The 14,652-nt window shown below is 40.3% G+C and overlaps 1 protein-coding gene across 3 annotated transcripts in view; it reads left to right on the plus strand.

Annotated features, from left to right (window-relative positions):
- ITPR2 (inositol 1,4,5-trisphosphate receptor type 2) overlaps positions 1–14,652 on the plus strand; it is a 444,101-nt gene that overhangs the window by 83,404 nt on the left and 346,045 nt on the right. For 2 of the 3 annotated variants that reach the window (XM_036019237.1, XM_028532208.2), the window contains 3 exons: positions 5,052–5,167; positions 6,300–6,386; positions 9,998–10,156. In XM_036019237.1, coding sequence (XP_035875130.1) covers positions 5,075–5,167; positions 6,300–6,386; positions 9,998–10,156 — 339 coding nt within the window. In that variant the 5' untranslated portion in view covers positions 5,052–5,074. Of the gene's footprint in view, positions 1–5,051; positions 5,168–6,299; positions 6,387–9,997; positions 10,157–11,043; positions 11,131–14,652 lie in introns of those variants that run through there. The other variant, XM_036019238.1, reaches the window with a different exon arrangement.

Below are 14,652 nucleotides of genomic sequence, written 5' to 3' on the forward strand. Positions count from 1 at the left end.
TACAAAAGCCCATTTTTCTCCTTGTTCAATAGTACAGTAAAATAGCTGGCTTTTGCCTAGAGGAAGTTATCCTGCGGTCTTCATGGTTGCCCATTCATGGGTTGTGATATGTTTTAATGTTTCCTAACACCTGCAATACATTCTCTTTGGCTTTTGTAACATTCTAGAGGACTCTTCCCCGTTCAAGTGCCCCTCTATGCCTGCCTTAGGCTGTCATCAAAGGAGGCAGAAGATTAGTTAGATATTTCTGTGTTTAAGGAAAACATATTCCTTTTTAACCTCTTAGCGCAGAGGGCTTTATACACACACTCTGCTTCAGGATGTGTTTCTTAGAGAAACTGAAACACAGAGCTACGGTTGTATTTCAGGCTAGTGAATGTGTATTCCTTTCCCCGACCAACTCTGAATTCTAACTGCCCCTGTCTGCCTGACCCTGACCCTCCCAAGACCCTTGCCCTCTGTGGAGCATTCTTATCACTTTCTCTTTTATCATTGGGAAGGTCCCATTGTCTTCGTTGAACTCTGCTGCATCCTGTTTGTATCACAAAGAGAAAAGCTCCTGTCCCCTCACTCCCCACCTTTCTCCACATGGGGATAATAAAGCCCTTGGCAACCACATACCCTGTAATCAGTGTGAGATAATTTTATAGGCTCCTGTGAAAGAGCCATTTCTTAAATGCCCACTTTGTGACAGGCATTTGCCGATGGTTTTATATGTCTTGCCTCATTTAAATCGTAGGAGGGAGGAGAAATGAAACAGAAAGCATTCCTCCCACCATTACCAAAGGAAGTTGCTGGTCCCCGGGTAATGTGAACTTGACACATGATAGCTTCAAATGGAGTTCCACAGACAGTTTTGGGGTGCGGAATCTGCTTAGATACAGATGTTTTAGCAAGTGTTTGTATCCATACAAAGCAAAAGCATTTAAGAGCTATTTAGATGGGCATTGTAAGTGGAGGTTTAGACTGGTTTCCTGCCAGATCTACAAGGGATCATGGCGGGGGGTGGGGGGGGGGGCGTTTATAGCTATCCAGGACGTGGAGTTCATGCTCCACACCATTTGAATGGCTTTCGTATTTCTTCCCTCTGCAGGCATTCATCAGTAGGCTGCAGAGGCCACCGTGTCTTTCAGTTTAAAGGGAACACTTCTGTGGGGATGAATCTCCTTCCACGGCTAAAAAAGAAAAGTGCTCTAATTCTAAGGCGTTATTCTTATAATGTTGCGTGGCACGTTATATTGCGTGAAGGTGGCTCGTTCTGTCAGATTTCTAACAGTTCTGAACTGTAATTTTTGCAAAATTCTTGGTCCCAGGTCTTTAGGGTAAGCTTTTCAAAATATTTAACTGAAATTATTTCCTTTAATTTGTGCTTTTTGGTGTTTCCTCTGTGAGGCCAGTATTTCCTTTTTGATTATTCTGGGAGTCTTGCAGTGCTGAAGAGATTGTTGTTACCTAGTTAACAAGTGACCCTGGGCCGATTTCTGAGTAGAAAACCCCCAAAACCTATTTGTGTGAGCTATGTATGTAGCTCTAATGTTAGAGAACGAGCAGGCCAAGAGACAGGGAGCTGGGGAAGGAGGGCAGGCCGGGGCGCACAGCTCTGGGACAGCTGGATTCCCACTCTCTGGAAAACTCGAGGGGGTGGGTGGGTGGGTGGTGGTGGTGGTGGTGGTTATTCCAGGGCTCCACCCACACTGGTGCTAGTGATTGTGTCTGCCTATTTTTAAAAGATGTTTCAAGGTAGTGGAGATTGCATCCGCTGCTCTCTGCCATGCCATTTAAAAGTATTTGAGCATTTTATACAAAATACATTGCTGCATCTTAAACCAATGGGGTATGTGAATTGGGTACTTTTGGTGTGTGTTCAGGTTTAACTGACGACTCTACCTTGTGTTGCTCTTTTTTCTTTTTTTGCTGAGAGCTTTGTAAGGGTTTAGTTATCTCTTAGTCTTAGCAAGCCGTCGCTGAACAAATGAAGCAACATTAATAATAGAATCTGACATTTATAGTAGGGCTTTAAAGTTCACAGAGTACTTTCACACAGGCTATCTTTTGTGCATATCTCAGGAGCCCTGTGCATTAGGCATGGCAGGTGTTATTGACACTTTTATTATACGATAAATTGAGAATCAGATAAAATATATTACTAGCTCCAGACTAGTTGATTGTTTCCCTAAGAGACAGAATTACTCACACGCATATGCACCCGCTTGCACACCCATCCCCATCCCCACCACCCCCATCAACTGAAGCGATTTTATGGAAGTCTGTGTGCCCTGCGTCTGCACCCCCTGCCCCACCAAATCGTCCTGCAATAGCAGTTCCCATGCAGGAGCAGGTTGGTTATTTACTGTAATGTGAAATGAGATGCCACCTGTGGGAGGTTGCTGAAGAGGGCCATAAAACTAAGGCCCTGCAAACAGAAAGGGCTTTTGAAACCGAAGGCTTTGTATTTCAGACGGAGTGGGTGGAAGCTTGTTCATCTGGCCATCTTCCCTTTCCCTCTCCCTCACCTTTGCTCACCCCGCATCTAACGGAGCATTAAGCCTGTTGATTCTGATGCTTTCTTTGAGGTCTCCAATTACCCCACAGCTCAGTTTCAGATCCTCACCATCTGTCAGCACGCTGGCTTCGTGCCGGTGTTTTCACCATTTTGTTCACATCACCTTTCGCATTATGTAAGAGTTTAAAACACTTTACATGTTCGACGTTTTCCATGAGATGAAGCCCGTGCTCCCTAGCCTAGCTCGTAGCTCTCTGCCGACCTTGACTCCCACAGACCGCTGCGTTTTCATTTCGCATCCTGGGCCACAGTTTCCCCGGGAGGTTAGCGGATCCTCAGCATTTCCCTCCTCTGCGTTTGGATGCCCTTGGCTCTGGACTGTTCCTCCCCTCTGAGCATTTCAACCCCTTTGGCAATGTGCTGAATTAGAATTGGTTCCTTAAAACTTGGCCCGTGTGTTCTCCTTTGGAAAACTTTCTGGCCTTCGCTTGTGAAGTTGGCCACTGTGTGCCCTACAGCACCCAGTGCGTCCATAGTTCCACCGTGAAACTCTAACACGGGGTGCAGCCTGCCGCCCCACTAGGCCATGAGCTCTCTAAGGACAGGAGGGTCTGAGTGGTCCCGCCCAGCAGCGCTACCTGCCAGGAAGCCTGCGTTGGGCCAATGTGCGGCTGTGCCTCACAGTAACTCCAGCCCAGCGCTCAGGATCCCGGCACACCCATTTTCCTTCCTAGCTACCCAAAGACATCATCGATCAGGAGTGCTACTGGGGTGGGTTACAATTTAGGAAAAATATTTCCTCTGTCAAAGGAGTATTTACTAAGGAACTTGATTAAAGCTTTGAACTAATGGAGAACCTAATTTTTCTCTTTTCATATACAGAGGTCACAAGTGTAGGCTGCAGATTAGTGTTCATTTCTACTTAAAAGTTTGTGTTTTTGCTGCACTAAAACAATGTAGAGTTTGGTTACCTGCCTAATATAGGATAGTCAGAAACAGTTTGCATTAAATTGGGAGCGCCCTTTTGGGGATAGAGGTTGTGAACCACCTCTGTATTTGTGCTTGAAGAAATTTGTGTACTGTCTTTGTAGCTGCTGATCTATAGGGAATAACTTCTAGGGCTTACAAGATATGTTGCCAGAGTCAAGTTAGTTGGTTTTCACACACATGTGCCAAGTTTCAGTCCTTGTGTCATATTGTATTGTATTTGCAATGGTTTCTCACCTGCCTATTAGCAGTAAGGAAGTGCCTGTCTTCTGCTGCTACATAAAATACTTACACAGCTACCTCAATAACTTTTAAACCATAAAGTAATAATTAGTTTTCTACAGCCTTATGTATTTATGTGGGGGAGGGTCAATCAATAGAATTCGTATTTATAATTATAAACTATAGAAAAAAGTCATTATTTCTTCTAAATTTTAAAAGTTCCTTTAAAAATTGTCATAGTTTTTGATTATTTATGCTATTCTAACAATAAATAAGTGAGATTTGAAAAGAGATCAAGTCCATCATTTAATTTTATAATTACTTCAACAGAGAATAATAGAATGAGCTTGTATAGTATTGTCAAGATTGTGGCCAAAATGGATATTAGAGTTGATAGAATTTTATTTTTTTTGACACCTTTGAAAAATGAGAATGATTATAAGTATTAATGCTTCAACCAAAATAAATTTGTTGTATTGAATTCATATATCTATTGTGAGAAAATTAAAATAATATTTGGCTTTTCTGTATCATTACTCATTTATAAAAGAATATTGGGAATTGGCCTTTGTTCTGGATTGTAATCCACTCCACAAACATGCAAAATCATTAATTATAGAAGAATTCTTTAGTCAGGCTTCCATTTTCCTCATTAAAATGAAAAATATCTTTTGCTTTTTTGACTTAGTGGTATCACTAACTGTATTAATGCACTATGCTATTCTATCTTGATATTGATAGTAGAATTAGGACTGTAATCTTGGTTTAGTTTTTGTTTGTTTGTTTATTTTTGCTTTTTTTCCCTTTATAACATACTGTGTCTCAGATTTGCATACTACATTCATCCCAGGTATGTGGAAACTTGGGGAATGAATGACCCAAAGGTGATTGCTGTAACTGCTCTGATTGTTTCTATTTTTTGCCTCGATTTGCTGTCAAAGACACATATCATGAATTAGTAATTGATTATGCAGGGTCAAATATGGCAATGAAAGTCACTAATGTCATTCTATTCAATTTTTGAGACCAGATACTCCATTAAAATTAAAAGGTGCTTCTAATATAATGGTTACTTTGTTTAGCTTTCTTTATAAATTATGCTAGTTAAGTATCCTTGGAGAAACTTACAGTAATGAAGAATGAAGTATTTTCACAGTCTAAAAAATATTTGAAAGAGGATGTTATAAAGGGAATTTAAGAGTTGGCTGGAGGATGGGCTAGATGACTTTTAAATGTTCTTTATTCTTGGGGATTCCAAGATTCCAGTGTTAGGCTAAAGGAAAGTCTAAGAAATACTGGTCCCCTTAGTTACAGTGTTTTCTTTGTTGTTTTTTTATAGACTGCCTCTTCAAGGTGTGTCCTATGAATCGATATTCTGCCCAGAAACAATATTGGAAAGCTAAGCAAGCCAAACAAGGGAACCACACAGAGGCAGCGTTGCTGAAGAAATTACAGGTAAGAGCCAGACTTCTATTTGCCTGGCTTAGGCTAGGCTGGGTATAGCAATAACAGATCTGTTTCGTAGCCTTGTGATTTCCCTCAATACACAGAGATTTAGAATCGTTGTAGCGACACACTGAAACTGGGAGAGAGTTTTTAAGTTATAGGGTGTGATTACTGATTTCCTGGTGTGTAGGTAATACATTCCGCTGCTATTTTTTAGGGTGTGTCAGACTAATTCAGAGATTCACATCAGTCTGTTCAGAATCTCTGTAGGAATATCAAATCCAGTTATATTTTACTTGGCATAGTAAGTACTTAACTTTTTTTGAAAGACTGGAAAAAGAATTCAAACCCAGTGCTTCTAACTTGGGCTGAGTGCAAATTTGATAGAACTTAATTTGTGTCATTAAAATATCTGTTACTTTCAGAGTTGGAACTGCATTTTGAGACTTTTGAAATTCATCTACCATCCTGGTTGGTTTCTCTAGCAATATTCCTTCTGAAAGTAATTATATGACCACAGAGCCTAGTACTTTTCTGAAATTTCCAATATAAAAGCATCCCAAGTTATTTGTTAGTATTAAATTGAGAGAATTATCACATTATATTATAATCATGTATTTAATTATTGTCCCCCCTCTCTCCACTGTAAGCACCAAGAGTAAAGCAACCAGCCTATTTTATTCATGGTTGTATCCTTTTTTTTTTTCACTTTACACCTGTTTGGATATTTTTAAAAAATATTTTATTTATTTATTTATTGTTAGAGAGGAAAGGGAGGGAGAGGGAGAGAGAGAGAGAGAGAGAGAGAGAGAGAGGGAGAGAGAGAGAGAGAAACATCAATGTGCAGTTGCTGGGGGCCGTGGCCTGCAACCTAGGCATGTGCCCTGACTGGGAATCGAACCTGCGACACTTTGGTTCACAGCCCGCGCTCAATCCACTGAGCTACGCCAGCCAGGTGTTTGGATATTTATTATTAAAAAAGATTAGTGATAAATGATGGTGAGTTTGTGAAGACAAGAAACCCATGTACACTGAGGATGGGAATGCAAGTTGGCACAGCCATTACACCCGTATTTCTTTGTCAATTATTGTATTCTGTTTACTATGTTTCTATATTGAATATTTGATAATCATTTTATAGCATGCTGCAGAGCTGGAACAAAAACAAAATGAATCAGAAAATAAGAAACTTTTGGGAGAAATCGTGAAATACAGTAATGTTATTCAAGTAAGTGTTGATTTACTTTTCCTTAAAAGAGGTGAACATTTTACGGGCAATTTGCAAATAGCGTTAAAATTTTGGGGTACAAATAGTTTGTTCTCCGGTGGTAATTGTGGATGTTGTGATATTTCCAGTTAATGTTCAGCACGCTATTCCATGTGTTTGGAAGTAAGTCTGTTGTGTACACATAAAGCAGTGAGCTCCTCTAGACGTATGCACACCCTAGTGTATCTGAAGGAAGAACACAGGGGAACAATTTCTGAAGGCCTGTAACAAAATAGTCCTGTGGCTGGACTTCCGGCAAGATGGAGGAATAGGTGGACGCACCGTACTTCCTCGCACAACCAAGAACAGAATCACAATAATTTACAACAATGATTTGCAGTCATAATATCAGAACTGTCAGAGGATTTATCTAAATGGAAGTCGGACAGCCAAGAAGTTGAAGTAGACCCGTACATCCAGACTGGTAGGGGACCACGAGCCGAGCGGGCGCGGGGCTGGCGCGGGTTGCAGGCGCGCGTAGGTCAGGGGAAATCTGGCGCAAAATCGGCGCGACAGCAATACGGGGCGCCAGAGCGCAGCTGTGCAGCGGTGATCCCTGAGTACGCAAGCAGCGGCTGGGGGAATCAGTGGGGCAGCAACAGGGGACCAGGGCAGAGCTCACGGCCCAGAAGCCCAGGGAAGTGTCTGGCTCCAGGAGAACGGAACGGTCGCCATTGATCCCTCCTGTCCCCGCTCCCGCCCCTGCCCCCACATATAACGTCACAAACTAGCGACTGGGGCACCCAGCCCCGGTGAACACCTAAGGCTCCGCCCCCCCACCGTAACAAGAGCGACCAGACTGGAGAAAAAAATAAATAAATAAATAAAATAATAGGAGAGATAGGGAAAGACATAAGATATGTTTCCAGCAGAACAGATCAGTCCCCCAGGACTCATCCTTTTGAGTGACCAAGAAATAGCCAATCTATCAGATGCACAGTTCAAAACACTGGTGATCAGGAAGCTCACGGAACTGGTAGATTTTGGATGCAAATTACATGAAAAAAATGCAGGTTACCATAAAAGGGATGCAGGAAGATATACGGAGGAGAGCCAATAGTGAAAGGAAGGAATCTGAGTCTCAAAACAACACAGTGGACCAGAAGGAAGATAGAATCAACCAAGCAGGAAAGCATGATGAAATAAGAATTCAAAAAATTGAAGAAAAGCTTAAGACCATCGAGGACACCTTTAAATGTTCCAACATCCGAATTATAGGGGTACCAGAAGGGGAGGACCAACAAGTGGAAAAGTTATTTGAACAAATAATAAAGGAGAACTTCCCCAAACTGGCAAAGGGAACAGTCTTCCAAGAAATCCAAGGAGCGCAGAGAGCCCCAAAGAAGTTGGACCCAAGAAGAAACACACCAAGGCACATCATAATTACATTAGCCAAGGTAAAAACGAAGGAGAGAATCCTAGAAGCAGCAAGAGATAAGGGGACAGTCACCTACAAAGGAGTTCCCATCAGACTGTCAGCTGATTTCTCCAAAGAGACCTTACAGGCAAGAAGGGGCTGGAAAGAAATATTCCAAGTCATGAAAGACAAGGACCTACATCCCAGATTGCTCTATCCAGCAAAGCTCTCATTTAGAATGGAAGAGAAGATAAAGTGCTTTTCAGATAAGGTCAAATTAAAGGAGTTCATCATCACCAAGCCCTTACTTTATGAAATGCTAAAGGGACTTATCTAAGAAAAGAAGATAAAGAAAAGACATGTATAGTAAAAGGACAGCAAACTCACAATTATTAACAACGACACCTAAAGCAAAACCAAAAGAAACTAAGTAAACAACTAGAATAGGAACAGAACCACAGAAATGGAGGGCACATGGGGGGCTAGCAGCAGGGGGGTGGGAGGAGGAGAGAGGGGGAAAAGGTATAGAGAATAAGTAGCATAGAATGTAGGTTGAAAATAGATAGGGGGAGGGCAAGAATAGTACGGGAAATGTAGAAGCTAAAGAACTCATAAGTATGACACATGGACATGGACTAAAGGGGGGGAAGGTGGGTGGGAGAGGGGGCACAGGGTGGAGGGGAGTGAAGGGGGAAGTGGGACAACTGTAATAGCATAATCAATAAAATATATTTAAAAAAAAAGAAAAAAAGTCAAAAAAACCAAAAAAACCAAAATAGTCCTTTGGTATTAATGGGACTGACAGCCCTTTATCTTTTCATTTTGTAGAGAGGGGAAAGTTTTTAAACTGTACTTCTAGGCGGAAATCGCCCTTGACTTGTTATGAGAAGATCTATTTCAGTTAGTGTGCATGCTGATTTTATCTCGGCTGCATTCCTTTCTTGTGTTTCACTCAGATCTTTTAGCTTTTTACTTGGTAATTTGTTAATTTATGCCCCACCTTGTTCCAGAAAGAATGTGTAAGCCATTTTCAGAAATACTCACTACAGATCAAAATAAAACAGAAATAAATAAGGCAGCTGGGTCAAAGGGAAAATAATGGTTGAACAAATACAGTAAAGTCAGGCGCGAGGCGTATAGTTTGATAAACTTTGGCTCAAAGCCTTTTTGCTGCCCGCTGAGCTATAAGGGAGGTGTAATGCCTTACAGCATCTGCATAGGTGGTCCATAACGTGGACCCAAATCAGAGGTCTAGGAGCACAAACATTCCCGGGAAGAAGACCACGGAGGTATTTCTAAAAGAGCTCTCATAAAGAGGACACTGTTTAATATAGTAAACAACAGCCTTAACAACTTCCTTACGGTGAATACTATGATGAGGCACTTCATAGAGCTGTTTTAAAAATAATATCCCTGGTGTTTTGCTATTGGCTGGTGGCAAAATGCCAGAGCATGAGGCCATCAAAGCGGGTCTGTGATGGGACAAGGTGAGGGCACCTTGGTCTGTAGGTCCCTGAATCTATGAGTTAATCTAATGACAGATCATGTAATGCCAAGGGCTATATGTCCCTTGGATAATCCTCCATAAATAGAGTTTCTCTTAACCACGTTTTGATTACTACTAAGTGCCAGCAATGTTTCTTGTCAAGAACATATGTGAACGTGTATGTAAAATACACGGTTTGGAAATAAAATAATGGTTTGGAAAAATTTGTCCATGGTATGAAAAAAAAAATCCCAGAAACGGTGCCTCTCCACACATCTGAGAAGGGGCAGGCTCATCATCCTCTTGTGGAAGCTGTGCAGGGGAAGGAGGATTAGGGCTGTCTGTGGGCGGGGGTGGTTACCAGTACTAAGTGGGCCAGTCCATCATTTTCATTTGGTGGTTTTTCTTTAGTATATTCTGTTTCTGTAGCTCTGCAGGAATGTGGTTTGGGGGAACTTCCAGGTTGCCTCTGGAAAGCGTGGTTTTATTCTTCTATTTATAAATAAACTCATGTGCTCAATCCATTAGGAAGCAGAATTGGGGGTGCAGGTGAGGAAGCAACCAAAGAAGTCAACTTGCAAAGTTAGTGAGTTTGGAGTTTAAGAAGAGCTTTGTTTAATCTCTACCCCAAGCCATGCTTAGTGGGCACATGATATGTTTGTTAATGTATCTATGTGTTTAACAGAGGAGATCCAACAATAAGGTGGTAATGCATGTATTTCCCTGCAGCTACTGCATATAAAAAGCAACAAGTATCTGACCGTCAACAAGAGGTTGCCCGCTTTGCTGGAGAAGAATGCCATGCGTGTGTCCTTGGATGCTGCAGGAAATGAAGGGTCTTGGTTTTATATTCATCCCTTCTGGAAGCTGAGAAGTGAGGGTGACAATGTATGTAAATACAAAATTAAGAGAAAAACCGTGCATTCGTAGACAATAATTCGTATTAATTGAGAGAATCCATAAAATAAAAAGGGAATATAATTTTCAGTCTTTCACATTTTTTATACTAATATCTCTAATAGGTTAAAAGCATTTATTTATAGTACAAATTGTGCTCAGGGATTATAAAAAGAGAAAATTCAAATTGACTTAATATAATTTTCCAGCAAGAATTTGTGTCAGAAAACTCAAGTAACCTTAATAGTGGCTGAGCCTTAGGAGAGAGAGGTAGAGTTTGCTTCTCTGCCTAATCGGGAGGCAGCAGGGCTGTAAGGAAGAAGAGCTCTGCTTAGAAGATGGCGCCTACTCGTGTGAGCGAATGCAGTAACATAGTGAATCATGACGGTCCATTGTTTACAGTCTGCGTGTCTTAACAGGTGTGCAAATATGAGGAGCTACAGATTGACACCTGCTTGTTGATGGCATTTAACACATGTTGTGGAATATGTGCATATTGTGTCATGTAAATTTGGTAGCTGCTAAAATATTTTCTGCCACTTTACAGAGTAAATAAAAAAGCATGTGGGATAATTCACTAGGGTTCATAGTAAGATACGTTGGTGTGTAACCAAGTAGCAGGTGATAGACCATAGCATAGGGGAGATGCCCAGTAAATGGTGGTTGATAGTGAATGCTGCATCACTTTCCTGAATAGAATACCTTGCAAATATTGAGTCAGGTGATCCAGAAACATAGTTGAGGTTTTACAATATGAACATTATAAAGCAGAACAATGAAAAAGTATAATTATTCTGATAGTTTTCTCAATTACGTTTTAAATGTGTGGGATATTACTTGTCTTAGAAATGTCTTTTATGGTGAATCTGTTTTTCCAGTGAATTTTGAAGTACAAAGTCTATTCCTCAGGATGCACGCGTCATGGTATAATGTGTTAATAAGTTATCTGGTGACACCCTCCTTAGGTAAGGCCTGGGTGAAGCATGGCATGCAGGAATGTTATGCACTTTAAGTCTTGTGTTGATCCCTCAAGAAAAAAGTCTTCCTTTTTTCCCTTTGGCATTGAGTGATGTATGCTGTGAGCATGATATGTGTTTTAATTTTGGTAGGTAGTTAATTACAATCAACTCTCCATTACTCGGGGACTGCTTATGTTTATGAACAGCCTGTGTCTTTGACGCCCTTTCTTGTGACGCTTCTCCCCCTCTCCAGTGCCCCACTGACCAGTGTCTAGTTTGTAGGAGGTTAATGAAAATTAAATGTCAAAACACACAAGACCTGAGCTCAAGCTCTGAAGGAAGCCCATGAAAATGGTTGGGTGAATCGGGCCATTAGATGAGCTGTAGGTTTATTAATGCATTCTATCCTGTTTATTTATTTATTCTATCTCTTCCTTTCCCTGCTTCCACATGCCTTTATAGGGTCAACAGAGAGTTGAATGTAATGAACTATTTCAAGTAATTAGTGGTATTGGGGAAATAAAAACAAACTGCCACCCAAACACTCCATCTTAATTAAAATGGACATTGTAATTGTTAGGTGCAATAGAAATCCTTCTTACATAGATGTGCTCCATAAAGCATGGCTAAAACAACCTTCCACATTGCTCTTTGCTGAAATGGCTCACTGTTGTTGCTCACCACTGTGCAGCTTTTGTATGTGATTAAGGATGCTGTGAAAGCGTAAGCTCAACCACAGCTCTGTATTTGCCACATAAATAATTGTGTTGTATGCTCACTTTCTTCCCTAGCAATAGGCAGCATTTTTTTTCTGAAGCCTACTGTGTTTTATTGGAGGCAAATGCAAAGACTATTACCTCATAACAAGTGGTTTAGTATTTACTAATTTCCTTTAAAAGCATATTAAACTAAGAGGAGAAAATTGCAAGGTTCAAAGGACCTTTAAAAAGATATGTTGTTATTTGGCAATTACTTTCAGGTTGCAAGTATCCAACAAGATGTTTGGTGACTGAAATGAAATGGAAGAATGAGTCTGGGTAGAAAAATGCTTATATCTTCAAAAATCAATGGTTCCTACCATTTGTCATATGTCTTAAAGAATTGTGGGATAGTTTGGGGGGGAAATAGATTCGTGGATTCCTCAACTTCCGGCTGTATAGAAGCCCTGGCTTGCAGTCATTGGGGATAGCCTTGAACAGAGTACATAAATATTTTATTTTTGTTTATCTTCCCATGATCGAGTAGTTAATTTTTCATTTTCAACTTTGATCTAAGAAGACATTAGTTCTTTACTGTGTTGGTAGACTTTAAAGGTGAGAAAAGGACAGGTTTCTTTCAATAAGGAGAAAAATTCAACTCTTAGGGAAAGAGACTCTTCAAATAGCAAGTAGATTTTGCTATTTTGCCAAACTGTATGCCTTGGATTTATAGCAAAAGCAGGACTAAAAGTCTGATGTTTTTGTCTTCTCTTGCAATGCTCTTTTCACTGGACCAGATGCCACTTCAAAGGAAGGGTAGCTGCTAATGGTATTACAATATTTTTCATTTTCAGTCAAATCCCAGCTTGAATCTCACATGGCTGTTATGTAGAATCAACAGAAGTGCTTTTGGAATTGCATTTTTTTTTAGCTCTTTGTGCATTAGAGTGAATGTGATGTGGCAAAAAATGACTTTGTCCTAAAATTCTGTATTTAATGTACAGCTTCTCAGAAGGCACCTGACTTCTGTTGGTGACTCAGGCCCCGAGCTGCACTCTTCTGAGAATATTACCCACTCACATATTTACCCAGTTACCTAATTAGGTGTGTGTTCTTTGAGAATAGGAACTATTTCTTTATTTCTTCTGTATTCTCCCTGGCACCTCTTACTGTTCTTTTTATTTCTTGTGATTGGCATGTTGTCTGTTTCATTTTGAAGTCTCGTTCAGCTTGGCTAGTCAAAGGAATCATCAGGAGCATGACCGAGGACCTGGACATGGGTGAATTAATGTTGTGCTCTCTCTGTGAATACCATTCTTATGAAACCTTGGAGTCGGGAACATTTTGGCTATGGGGCTGGTCTCTTAAAATTGTATAGATCATTATGGGTGACTTGTTTTGTAGCACATATATTATATAGATTGACTCAAAGTTTACAAACTAAACCATGGTAAAATAGTAAGACCAAAAGTATTCTTTTAATTGGAAGTACATAAGTAAAAATATATCACTACATTTAGCAGCTTAATGGCTGATATTTACTCTGGCTCAGATAAGAATGACACAGTAAACCAAACCCAAGTGTTCTGTAAGAAATAGGGAGAGCAGATGCCATGCTGGCAGGGTGTGGAGTCAAGTCCTACCAGGTACCATGTGGAGGACTCCCGGGCTGCTACGTGGCTCTGAGACTCGGAGCTGCCTTGGTGTCATGTGCAATAATAAGGTTTTTTTATTTGATTGTTTATTCTTTTTGAGGATGTTGGAAATATGTCTATGTCATGTTGACTTTTATATGTTCTTGTTTATACTTAATTTTTAAAAATACTTGTCAATTCGTGGTTTAAAGATAGAAAACAATATAAAGATGTACCATGAAAAACTTCTAGTCTTTTTACCGTCACCCCAGTTCCCACCCCTCTTCCAGTTAACCATGAGAAGGATTCCTTATGCATATACTATTACTCCCTTCCTCCCGGATTTTTTTTAACACAACAACTTTGCCCCCTTAACCTCTCATTTATCACTGTCTCTTGTTGATCTTTCCTTATCTATACGTAGAGGGCTTCTATGGTGGGTCTTTGTGAGTCACACCATCTGACTGATGACGGACTTGAAAGGCATGGTGGTGTATAAAGCTATTTCTGCAAACCCAAGAGCAGCCTTCCTTCCCTCTGTTAGTGAGTTTCAGGCTTTTCTGTCCTATTTCAATCTCCATATACGTGACGAGAGTACTATATGTGAGTGCAGATGCCACTATACAGTCTATAAAAGGTTAATTTATATTGAAAATGTGAAATTATGCCCTGGCTGGTGTAGCTCAGTGGATTGAGCGCAGGCTGTGAACCAAAGTGTCGCAGGCTCAATTCCCAGTCAGGACACATGCCTGGGTTGCAGGCCATAACCCCCAGCAACCACACATTGATGTTTCTCTCTCTCTCTCTATCTCCCTCCCTTCCCTCTCTAAAAATAAATAAATAAAATCTTTAAAAAAATGTGAAATTATGTTTCTTAACGTCTTGGTCTGGGTTAAGATACAGGGAGAAGTTCTGTTTATTGTTGTTGTCTAAGTCCTCATTTGTTTTTCAGTTATCTATCAAACTAACATTCTAACATACAAAAGTAGCTTTATTATCTATAAAATTAAACTGTTCATTATTATCATTAAGAAAGCATAACTCAATTTCCCCACATTGAGTTATAAATAAAAGTACTTGAAGATAAAGTTGATAATGATAGCATAAATAAAAAATCAATTTAGGCTTACTCTCTGAGGCAGTTTTTCCCATAATGAATTTTAATTTTTTATTTAAAAGTAAACACCAGGATTAAG

This window comes from Phyllostomus discolor, chromosome 2, assembly GCF_004126475.2.
Source record: "Phyllostomus discolor isolate MPI-MPIP mPhyDis1 chromosome 2, mPhyDis1.pri.v3, whole genome shotgun sequence".
NCBI lineage: Eukaryota > Metazoa > Chordata > Mammalia > Chiroptera > Phyllostomidae > Phyllostomus > Phyllostomus discolor.